This window comes from Pseudorca crassidens, chromosome 7 (assembly GCF_039906515.1).
Source record: "Pseudorca crassidens isolate mPseCra1 chromosome 7, mPseCra1.hap1, whole genome shotgun sequence".
Lineage (NCBI taxonomy): Eukaryota > Metazoa > Chordata > Mammalia > Artiodactyla > Delphinidae > Pseudorca > Pseudorca crassidens.
In genome coordinates, this window is record NC_090302.1 from 43,002,232 (window position 1) to 43,015,166 (window position 12,935).

The window sequence follows — 12,935 nt, forward strand, 5'->3', positions numbered from 1 at the left end:
AGATAATATATTCCTCTTCTTTTAATCATCCCTCAGGCATAGCACTAAATTCAAAAATACTTTTTTTTTTTTTTGCGATACACGGGCCTCTCACTGTTGTGGCCTCTCCTGTTGCGGAGCACAGGCTCCGGACGCGCAGGCTCAGCGGCCATGGCTCACGGGCCCAGCTGCTCCGCGGCATGTGGGATCTTCCCAGACCGGGGCACGAACCCGTGTTCCGTGCATCGGCAGGCGGACTCTCAACCACTGTGCCACCAGGGAAGCCCCCCAAAATACTTTTAATTTAAATAGAACAAGAAGGTATTCATCAATAGGGGACCAGTTAAATTCATTACTCTATACAACAGAATACTATACACTTAAAAATGAGGAAAATTTATATGTACATAAATGGAAGGATATTGAAAGAGAAAGTTTAGAAAGTATATGTATAAAGCAATAATACCAGTATTTGAAAAGTAAAATTATTCCTCTCCTCCAGCTTTAACTCTTATTAAACAAGACTATACCACCCACTATACCCTCCTTGGTTACAATAATTTATCCATCCCTGGGCTTCACCCTCTCCTATCTCTCTCAGATTTTAGCTCCTGGCAACTCTAATTTCTGGATTATTTCAATATACAAATGATCGTTCCAATACCATAGCCTCTCAGTTCCTTGGACTCTTCCCCCCTCACCTCATCCACTAGACCTTATCATACCGATATCCTCAACCTCTCAATAAACTCAGCCTCAAGCATCCAACTCTCCTACCACCACCATCTATCTCTCTAGTAATCCAATACCAAACCTAAAGTCTTAAGGGAACTACCATTCATTGATCCTCTATCTTTGCTCTGTCTTTCACTTCTGCTTCACGTCCTCAGCTCTCTCCCTACCCTGTTGACAGTTATTTCAGTCATTCCCTTACATTCACCCTTTAACTCCTTGGCCCTTCTCACTTTGTTAATACTTACTAGGCAAAATTCGAATTCTGAATAAAGCCACTCTATGTACTCCATACCTCTATTTACTCCACACCTCTATTTACTCCACATCAATACCTACGCAGCTGTATGTGGTTGGGAAAAAACAAAATCACACTGATTGGTCTCACGTTAATGTCATAAATCTCAAGTAGGTACTTAATGTTGTTGACTAATCACACAACATTCTTTTAGTCCAGGGATAGGCCAAACCTATACCACAGCCTGTTTTTGTATAGCAAGTGAGGTAGGAATGATTTTTTTTTTTTTTTTTTTTTTTTTTTTTACAGTATGTGGGTCTCTCACTGTTGCGGCCTCTCCCGTTGCGGAGCACAGGCTCCAGACGCGCAGGCTCAGCGGCCACGGCTCACGGGCCCAGCCGCTCCGCGGCATGTGGGATCTTCCCAGACCGGGGCACGAACCCGCGTCCCCTGCATCTGCAGGCGGCCTCTCAACCACTGCGCCACCAGGGAAGCCCAGGAAAGATTTTTATACTTTTAAAGGGTTGTTTAAAAGAAACAGAAAAATATGTGACAGAGACTATACATAACCTATAAAATGTAAAATGTTTGTTTACTACATGGCCCTTTGCAAAAAGAAAATTAGCCAAACCCTACTCTGGCCCAGTGGTTCTCAAACTGTAGTATTCATCAAAATCACTAGGATAGCTTGTTAAAAATAGATTGCTAAGCTTCACTCTCAGATGTTCTGATTCAGTATGTCTGGGATGGGCCCTGGAATTTATATTTCTAACATGTTTCCAAGTGATACTGATGTTGCTAGTCTAAACAGCACTTTGATAATACTGCTCTCATCAATTCATTCTCTCATTCCCCTACATGGCTATCTCATAGCCCCTCCTCCATCTGAAAACCTCTAATTCCTCAGATAGTTTAAAAAAAAAAAGAGTTCAGAAGAAAAAAACCCCATTAACTCCAATCACCATATTTACTTGTTCACCCAACACAAAGACTTCCTCCCTCCCTCCCTCCCTGCCTCCCTCCCTCCCTGCCTCCCTGCCTCCCTCCCTCCCTCCCTCCCTGGCTGTGTTGGGTCTTCGTAGTTGCATGCAGGCTTTAGTTGAAGCAAGCCAGCGGCTACTCTGCATTGCAATGCATGTGGTAGCTTCTCTTGTTGCAGAGCACGGGCTCTAAGTGCACGGGCTCAGTAGTTGTGGCCTGTGGGCTCTAGAGTGCAGGCTCAGTAGTTGTGGCACGTGGGCTTAGTTGCTCTGTGGAATGTGGGATCCTCCCAGACCAGGGCTCAAACCTGCGTCCCCTGCATTGGCAGGCGGATTCCTAACCACTGTGCCACCAGGGAAGTCCCGGACTTCTCTCCTATAATTGAAATCTATCTTACAAACAAACTGACCATGCTCCTACCTGTGGCAAAGCACTCCATTTGTACACTAGATTCTACCCCCTTTCACCCATGTCAATACAGAAATAATCCCTTCTCTCTCTTATTTTTCATGTTCTATGGATCATTCCAATCTTAGCCTATAAACAAGATGCTATCTCTCCCATTAAATAAAAACACAAAAAACAAAACCAAAAAGGAGTCCTTCATTCATCCTTCCCCCTCCAGCAAGTGTGCCAGTTATCAACTGATTGCCCATAACCTCCAGATCACCCTTCCCTGCCTGCTCTAAAACCTAGATTTGGGTCCTCTAAATCGTTTTTCTTTACCAGCTAGCATAATGTTAATCTTTATCAGCAGAGGACACGGGAGAGATACTGCAGGAGCAAGGAGCTATGCTTCCTGGTTCTAATGTACTCATTCAGCAGACTCCTGCAGTGCCATGGTTCTGCAACATGCAGCTCCTAAAGAAAATGGCTTCTCCAGTGTCCAGGTCCTCCAGCACAACAGATTTCTTCAGCACCAGACTCCTGCAGTACATGGCCGCTTGCACCATCCAACAGCCAGCAAATTCTCTCAGTACGCTGCTAAGGCAGTTTTACAGTGGAGTGCCTTCTGGAGACAACTCTCCATGAGGCTCCCTAAAGGGTCTGTTTCCCTAAAGTTCCTGAATGAGAATTTACAGGTTTAACTGGCAGGGCACCACAGACTTTCCTGCCTCCTAGTGATCCATGGCCACACCCTTTCCAACAAGTTCTAAATCTCAGTGCTGAGGGAGGTAGACCCTCTTCTTTGGACACTCCACCTAAGTCCTAGGGTAAGGGCTGTTCCTTCTTTCTACTATTCTTATGTTCTTTAGAGTTCTCTTTACTTTTCACTAGCCAATCCCTTGTTACTCTAATCCCCTGTTATATTTAGTAATTCTTCATAAATACTTTCCCTGCTCAAATTAGTATGTGGTTTCTCTTCCTTCATCAGACTCTGACTGAAACAGCCAGAAATAACAGTAGGGTAAAGGAGAAATAAGTCAAATTTGAAGTGACAGATTTGAGAATCGTCAACACACATGACACAGAAAAGTGTTTTGCTTCTGCATATATATTATAAATATATTTAATTTTGTGGGAAAATTAACATGAAATATCACAGTGACATCAACAATATTCATTTAAAATTTATACTGATTACTTTAATTGTACATTTATTTTATGAAATGTACTTACCAAAATCATAACCTTCTGGAACAATACTTTCATCAACAATACCATTCCTCAGGCTGTCCTATTAAAAGACAAATTGATTTTATTTATATTCGTGTCAATATACCTTTATTCTACAAAATCCTATTATATGCAAAAGAAAAATGCCTAAAAGCAATTTAAAAAATAACTCAAACTTAGCAGAACTTAGCTAAGAAAATATTAAAATAGTTAGACACTATCTCATTAAACTACTATTATATAAGACTGCTCTAGAAATTTTTAGGATATGTGTGTTTATATATATGTGTACAAGCACATACACAAAATTTGACAGAATTCAACATCTATTTATGAAAAAAACTCTCAACAAAGTGGGTTCAGAGTTAACGTATCTCAACATAATGAAGGCCATAGATGGCAAGCCCACAGCTATCATCATACTCAAGGGTGAAAAGCTGAAAGCTTCTCTTCTAATATCGGCAACAAGACAAAAAGGCCCACTTTCACCACTTTTATTCAACACAATATTAGAAGTCCTAGCCAGAGAAATTAGGTAAGAAAAATAAAGGCATACAAATCGGAAAGGAAGAAGTAAAACTGTCACTATTTGCAGATGACATAATAATATAGATAGAAAACCCTAAAGATTCCACCAAAAACTGTTAAAACTAATACTAAATGAATTAAATAAAGTTGCAGGATATAAAAATCAATATATGGAAAACTGAGGTGTTTCTATATACTAATAACAAACTATGAGAAAGAGAAATTAAGGAAAAAATTCCATTTACAATTGCATCAAAATGTAACAATAAATTTCACCATGGTGAAAGACTTGTACCCTGAAAATGATAAGGCACTGAGGAAAGAAAATGAAAAGAACAATAACTGATGGAAAGACATTCCATGCTCATGGATTTGAATAATTATCATTGTTAAAATGTCCACATTACCGAAAGCAATCTACAGATTCAATGCAATCACCATCAAAATACCAAGTGCATTTTTCACAGAAGTAGAAAAAACAATACTAAAATTTGTATGGAACCACAAAGGAACCCAAATAGCCAAAGCAATCTTGAGAAAGAAGAACAAAGCTGGAGACGTCATCCTCTCTGATTTCTAACTAAATTACAAAGCTTTAGTAATCAAAACAATATGGTACTGGCATAAAAACAGATACAGATCAACAGAATAGAACAGATAACCCAGAAATCCCATGCATATATGGTCAGTTAATTTATAACAAAGGAGCCAAGAATATACAATGGGGAAAGGACAGTCTCTTCAATAAATGGTGTTGGGAAAACTTGACAGCCATATGCGAAAGAATGAAATTGCACTACTACCTTACATGATAAATGAAAATAACTCAAAATGGATTAAAGACTTGAACATAAGACCTGAAACCATAAAAATCCCTAGAAGAAAACAGGTGGTAATCTCCTTGACATCTCTTTTGGTGACGATTTTTTGGACTGGACAACAAAAACAAAGGCAACAAAAGCAAAAATAAACAAATATGACTACACCAAATTAACGGCTTCTGCACAGCAAAGGAAACCATCAATTACATGAAAAGGAAACCTTATGAATGAAAGAAAATATACGCAAATCATATACCTGATAAGGGGTTAATATCTGAAATATATAATGAACCCATATAACTCAAAAGCAAAAAAATAAACAATCCAATTAAAAAATTGGCAGAATACCTAAAAAGACATTTTTCAAAGAAGAAATACAGATGGCTAACAGGTACATTAAAAGATGCTCAACAACACTAATCATTAGAGAAATGCAAATCAAAACCACAAAGAGATACCACCTCATACTTGTTAGAATGGCTATTTTCAAAAAGACAAAAAATAACAAATGTTGGTGAGAATGTGAAGAAAAGAGAACCCTTCTGCTCTGGTGGTGGGATGCAAATTGGTGCAGACACCATGGAAAACAATAGCGGAGCCTCAAAAAATTAAAAATAGAACTACCATATGATCCAACAGTTCCGCTTCTGAGTATTTTCCTGAAGAAAACAAAAGCACTAACTTGAAAACATATCTGTACCATGTTCACTGCAGCATTATTTATAATAGCCAAGATATGGAAACAACCTAAATGTCCTTCAAAAGGTGAATGAAGAAAATGTTTTACACACACACAATGGAATATCACTCAGCCATAAAAAAGAATGAAATTGTGTCATTTGTGACAACACAAATGGACCATGAAATAGCTCAGAGAAAAACAAATACTGTATTATCTCACTTCATGTGCAATTTAGGAAAAAAAGACAAACTCATAGATACAGAGAACACACTGGTGGTTGCCACAGGTGGGGAGTGGGGATGGGCAAAATTGATGAAGGGAGTCAAAAGGTCCAAACTTCAGTTATAAAATAATTATTATGTCATGTGGATGTAATGTACAACAGGCGACTGTAGTTAATAATACTGTATTGCATATTTGAAAGTTGCTAAGAGTAAATCTTAAAAGTTCTCATCACAAGAAAAAAAACTGTGTAACTGTGTATGGTGATGGATGTTAACTAGACTTACTATGGTGATCATTTTGCAATATATACAAATATCAAAACATTATGTTGTGTACATGTAACTAATAAATGCTGCATGTCAATTATACAAAAAAAGGCATGTATTTATATGTTTCTGTACAGACACATATATATTCACCTATTTCTGCTAATGGATTTTGCCTAAGGAAAAAAAGGACAACTGACTACAGTATGTTAGATAAATGACAATGAATAAAACCTTATGCAAAATATGATACCAACAAAAGTATATATGCATATATCAAAAAAATTTACTCACCAATGATTCATCATAATTACTAAGATAAAACATCTGAGACTTCACATTCCAATAGGCAAAAAGGTTATCCAATAGGATTAACTGAAAATAAATCAATTTTATTATAAGCCTCATTTTCATTGAAGATTCTTTAACATATGCTTTTTTCAGAATCTCAAATAATTGGTCATATAACAGTTAAGCAAGTAAACACAATTCACAAAAATCCTTATCTATATATTATCATTTGCCTTCCTAATTAAAAGTATCTTTTGTCAAGCCCATGGGTTGAAAAAACATATTTATTTTACCTTACGAAATAGTTTCTCAGTTTCATCATGTAAACATGGAATCCAGTATTGGTCAGTTGTCTGAAAAGGAAAATAAAAAGCAGTAAAAAACTGTCACTTGCATGTGAAATGGCAGAGTGATAAATAGAATCTATCATGCCCTAGACCAAGTTTCCATTAAAATGTCCTTGAAAACAACATTCAGGGGCTTCCCTGGTGGCGCAGTGGTTAAGAATCCGCCTGACAATGCAGGGGACACAGGTTCGAGCCCTGGTCCGGGAAGATCCCACATGCCGCAGAGCAACTAAGCCCACGCACCACAACTACTGAGCCTGTGCTCTAGAGCCCACCAGCCGCAACTACTGAGCCCGTGTGCCACAACTACTAAAGCCTGCGTGCCTAGAGCCCGTGCTCCACAATAAGAGAAGCCACCGCAGTGAGAAGCCCACGCACCACAAAGAAGAGTAGCTCCCGCTTGCTGCAGCTAGAGAAAAAAAAAACCCACAGGCAGCAACGAAGACCCAATGCAGCCAAAAATAAAATAAATAAATTTTAAAAAATAATAATAATAACGTTCAGTCAAAGAATATTAACTGAATATTCTGCATTCAAGGATCTCATTGCTTGGTGGAAAAGCAAACTTAGTAAACAAATTACAAACAGGTAAATGCCATTCTGGAGGTTAAATACACAGTACTCAGGGAGAACATGGTGGGAGCCTCAATCTCAGGGATGTGATGGCAAAAATGATATCTAATCTAATAAGTGACTCATTAACAGAAATTATCAATTCTAAATTCAGTAGGAAATATGATTCACGGTAGGAAGATATTTGAATATATGACATGTTCAAAGAAGTGAAATAGCCCAATATGGCCCAAGAACATATTCAAAACAACGGAAAGAGGTAAAATTAGGTATCTTACCTGGGGACAGATTACAAAGGGATTATAAACTATTTTAAGACAAAACTATGGACTTTATTCTAAGAGCAATGAAAAGTCATGAGGGGAATAAACTGATATCCGAAGCTTATGTTAAAAAGACAGTTTTCATTTTTTTTCTAGAGAACTAAATGGACTAGAACAGTGTTGCTCAAAGTTTTCACACAATTAGGATCACCTGGAAGGCTTTTTAAACTAGATTGCTGGGTCCCAACCTGAGTTTCTAATTTAATATATCTGGGCTGCGGGACAAGTTTCCAAGGACCTCCAAAACCAGTGGTGAAAACCACTGCTGACACAGTTACCAATCACCTTCACATTGCCAAATCCAATGGCTAATTCTCCACCCTTATTTTTCAGCGTTAACAGTAGCATTTGACAGTTTACCTCACCCAACTTTATTGAATAACTTTTCATTTGACTTTTCTTTTTTCTCTTTCTGCTTGAGGTGGATCCAAGTTTTAAAAACAAATCATACACAAAAGCTTAATGAACATAACAAATAAAAGAATATAATGAAATACTATAGAGCGGTTGAACTGGATCAACTGAACTACACGTGGCAATAAATACACGTCACAAACAATGTGTAGAGAAAAAGGGAACTTACAGAAGAATCACATAACATATTTATGTAAACTTTTAAAAATCTACCAAATATTACACAGTTTTAATGGATATATAAAGTTTAAAAACTTAGGATGTTTATCTCTTGGGTGGGAGAGAAGAGTTGAGTGGAATACAAAAGGAATTTATACTTTATTCATAACAACTTATTCTTTAAAAGTATTTAAAACTTAATCTAAATGACAAATTCAACAATCATGCCTTCTGGATATGAGCAAATGTTTCATAATTCTCTATGTGCTCCTATACTTTTAAAATTTCTCAATTTGAAAAATCAGACAGGAAGAAAATATGCCACAATTATTAATAATAGTGATGATAAAATGATTTGTTTCTTTAGGCTTTTCATGACTTATCAAAGATTCTGAAATGAACATTACTTTTATTTTGTACTTATGCATTTAAAATTCAGAATAGATTTTTAAAGAAAATAAGTATCAAATATCATAATTGGCAAATAATAATAGTCTCTCACATTTGAAACTAAATTTGATTGCCAACCATTTTTTGAACTGTAAAACTACCTACCCTTAGTTCCAACCCAGTCTATGCATTTCCTGTACCACTTCTATATAGATACCTACTCCTGATGCTGGCATATATTAACAGTAATTACTAATTTAATTAACTATACTGCAAAATTAAATATGGTTGAATTTCTTTTTAAACAAAGTACCTGCATGCTGAGATTTTGAAGGGAAATACCAAATGACAGTGGGTTGTCTCGGTTTGTGACCTAAAGAGGAAAACAGAGTAAATTTTACTCAGACTTTTAGTAGTTGTATAAAATTCATAATATAGAAGAACTTCACTTTCTGGGAAGTATGCTATTTTGAACATTCAGAAACATATTCCTACTTTCCGGAATAATTTTTATTCCTATATTTTTCCTAATACTAATTAAAATATTAAGTATCAATGTATTAGTGTAGTACAACAATACATCTGCATAATGTTTTTCAGTCTGCAAAAAAAGAAGTTTATAAAAAAAGTGATTGACCCTCACAATAGAACTATGAGAAGCCAATGATTATGTGTTTGAGAGAATACATGATCTATTTGACATCAAACAATTAGTTAAGTCTAGCTCTAATGATTCCTAGACCATTGCTCTTTCCAGGAAGAAAACACAGTATAATTTAAAGTATTTTAAAAATATATAACTGCTAAATTCATAACTCCCATTTATCAAAGGTGGTTATAATATAAGCAAGGCATTTACCTTCATTATTGATGTTTGAACATTTTAGGAAAGTGTAATCAAGGCACTAAGGACTGCAAATTACAACTATAATTATAAAAAATAAAGATAATGTCATCTTCAGCTCTATATCCCTCCACTTCCCAGCATCTCATAAGTTGACCACTACAGAGCAGGTGTCAACAAACAGTAAAATAAATATAAACCATTATCACCTATTAAAATACTTACATCATCTTCATAGCGAATATGGATGTTGGAAATTTTCACTTGAAGATTTTTTATGATCTGAGTAATTAATTTTTCTGTAAAAGTGTCCTGTTTCTCCACCCGATGTTTTTCTACAATTGCAAATATCCATTTTTGATTTGAATGAAAAATACACTCTATGTGTATACACTTATTGAGGTAACATAACTGTTACCTGTTAAAGAAATATATCTGTATTTGTAAACAGAACACCAAAAGCCTGCTTTCCAGAAGTCTTACATACCAAAAGGCTTTCACAGGTGACTAAATGCACACAGTTTTCAAAAGCCACTTTCTTATCCAATCAAACTAAAGCCAAATATGTAGAATTTACTGTCATCAAATTTTATAATTTCTGTTAGCTATACCTGAGTATATAAGGACATAGAAAACAATAAAGATTATTAGGTAAGAATTATGATAGGCTTATATTAGAAGAGCCAGAAACGGTAGCAAAGAATGAATCTCTGCTAAAATTTATGCTATCATCATAAGTTGTCTGTGGTTAGAAGTAAAAAATAGCTGAATATGCTCCTTCCCCAATGAATACAAAATAGGAAGATATAAGATCCTTTCCCTCTCTCCTTTTAAGCAAGGATGAAGGAAGTTCATCATTTGTTTCATTTTCCAAAATGAGATAAACTATCTCTTCAATACTTTCCAGGGAAATATAAAGAATTGAGGTTCGTAATTTCTTTTTTAATATGCCTGTGATAATCACTAATTACTAACGTTTTTGCCCCCACTTGAAAATGCCAATGAAGGTGATCTCCTTTCCCATTTCTAGTTCTATTTCACCTGTATCTACATATTGTCTATCTTTTCCTCTAATGACCTACTACTCCCTAATTCAGCTGACCCAGAAGGTCTCAGATAAAAAGTTGATCAAGATATCATATGTACATCAAAGACAAGTATGAGTGAACAAGAGATAAGTGAATATATTTGAATATATTGAAAAGGACTTTAGAATTAAAAAGTGGAAAGTAGAATATAAACTCTTTGAAGACAGAACATTTTATTTTAAATGCTGAATGAATCCCACCACTACCTAATAAAATCCTCTGCTCTATAAATTTATTCAGTCATTCAATTAAATGCTAAATCTTTCTTTCCCTACCCACTAGTTTCTTTCTGACTTCCTTATCTGGCTCTGATTCCATAATAAATTATTTCACCAACACTTTAAACTCTGAGCTCTCTTTTTTCTCCTTTTCCTCTGTCAGCAAAGCTCCAACCCTGCATAAAACCAGCAGTCTACTTTTTATATAAACGTGTATGCCTTGCCAGGTGAGTACTGGAGGAGAAAAATTACAACAGAACAGACTGCAGCTACTGCGAGTTAATCATTACCAACTTCAACTCACCAGCAACCTTACTACATTTCTCCAGTCAACTTGTTCACACTCTCCAGGATAACTATTACAAAATTCTTTTTGATACTCTTCAAAGGTCCAACAACCCTTCCACTGCTCTCTTTACTCTTAGCAAATGACCTTACAACTATGGAAAAAATAGAAGCTTATTTTCTGCAATCATCACTCAATCAAGACAGCTTTTTTTTAAGGTGACCAATGACCTCCATGTCATAAATAAAACAATTATTTCTTAATCCTCAATTTACCTGATATCTCAGCAGGATCTGACATATTCTTTGCTTCCTAAAACACTCTTTTCCCATGGAGATATAATCTCCAAATTTCTTTCTCCTTATCTAACCACTCTTTCTTGATCTGTCTTTTTTTTTGGGGGGGGGGCTGTTTTCCTCCTCTATACAATCCTTAAATGTTGGATTTCCTTACGGCAGGCTCAGTCCTAGAAATGTTTCTCTTCTCATTCTGTACTGTTGCTGCAGGGAATCTCATTCACACCTTATAGCCTGAACTATCATCCTAATGCTGACAACTCTCAAAAGTATACTGTATAAAGTCAGAAATGAGATATAATCACAGAGAAGTTGGTACATTCAGTAAACTACAAAGGTCAGTATGGCTGGAACAAAGAACAGAGAAGATATGAAAGGGATGGGGCCAGTAATGAGGCTGGAAAGGTAGACAGGATTCAAATCATAAGAGCTTTTATGTATCCTGTTGAAGAGTTCAAACTTCTACCTGATAACAGTAAGGTATAACTGATGTAATTTAAGCATGGTTATTTATATTTGAGATTTAAGTATAAATAAGAGGGACTTCTGATTAAACATGAGTTGCATCTATTTTTCTATTCCTCAGTAAAAGTAAAGGGGGAAAATGGATAAATCTCCAAGACCAAAAGAAAAAGAGTGTAGAAGAAAGAATGAATAAGAGAGAGCCTCAAAAATTTAGAAGCTGGAAAGTAGACAACATGACAGAGGAAAAAATCTGATCCTAAATGCCCATAAATGAAGATGCCAATTGGATTTGGCAGGAGTTCTTGCATATGACACCAAAGGCACAGAAACAAAAGAAAAAGTAGACAAATTGGACTTCATGAAAATTTTAAAATCTTGTACATCATAGGACGCTATCAACAGAGTAAAGAGGCTACCCAGAGAATGGAAGGTAACTTGCAAATCATATATCTAATAATGGATTAACATCCAATTATATAAAGAACTCCTACTATTCAACAATAACAACAAAAAAAACAATTAAATGATGGGCAAAAGACTTGAACAGACATTTCTCCAAAGATAACATACAAATGGTCAATAAGCACATGAAAAGATGCTGAAATACTAATTTTTACAGAAATGCAAATCAAAACTACACGAGATACCACTTCATCCCATTAGGACCCTATTATCAAAAATATAGAAAACAACAGATGTTGGTGAGGATGTGAAGGAAATGGAACCCCGGTGCACTGCTTGTGGGATTGTAAAACGGCACAAGTCCCTGTAGAAAACATTATGGCATTTCCTCAAAAAATTAAAAATAAGAGTAGAATTACCATATGATCCAACAACTCCACATCTGGGTCTATACCCAAAGGAATTAAAAGCAGTGTCTCAAAGGGATATTTGTACACCCATGTTCAGAGCAGCATTATTCACAATGGCTGAAGCACAGAAGCAACCCGAGTGTCCACTGATGGATGAATGGATAAGCAAAATGTGGTATATACATAAAACGGAATATTATTCAGCCTTAAAAAGGGAATTCCAACATATGCTACAACATGGATGAACCTTGAAGACATAATGCTAAGTGAAATGAACCACTTGAAAAAACATGAATACTACATGATTCCACTTACATGAGTACTGAGAATAGTCAAAATCATAGAGACAAAAAGTAGAAT

General features: G+C 36.0%; 1 protein-coding gene across 3 annotated transcripts in view; it reads right to left on the minus strand.

The window, feature by feature from the left end:
- VPS13A (vacuolar protein sorting 13 homolog A) overlaps positions 1–12,935 on the minus strand; it is a 237,088-nt gene that overhangs the window by 191,678 nt on the left and 32,475 nt on the right. For all 3 annotated transcript variants that reach the window (XR_010944991.1, XM_067744120.1, XM_067744119.1), the window contains exons 6-10: positions 9,636–9,745; positions 8,880–8,939; positions 6,654–6,713; positions 6,364–6,444; positions 3,551–3,608 (exon numbers count right to left, since the gene is read on the minus strand). Coding sequence is in view for 2 of the 3 variants with exons in the window: in XM_067744119.1 (XP_067600220.1) it covers positions 3,551–3,608; positions 6,364–6,444; positions 6,654–6,713; positions 8,880–8,939; positions 9,636–9,745 (369 nt within the window). In the remaining variant the exon portion in view is untranslated. The remainder of the gene's footprint in view (positions 1–3,550; positions 3,609–6,363; positions 6,445–6,653; positions 6,714–8,879; positions 8,940–9,635; positions 9,746–12,935) is intronic.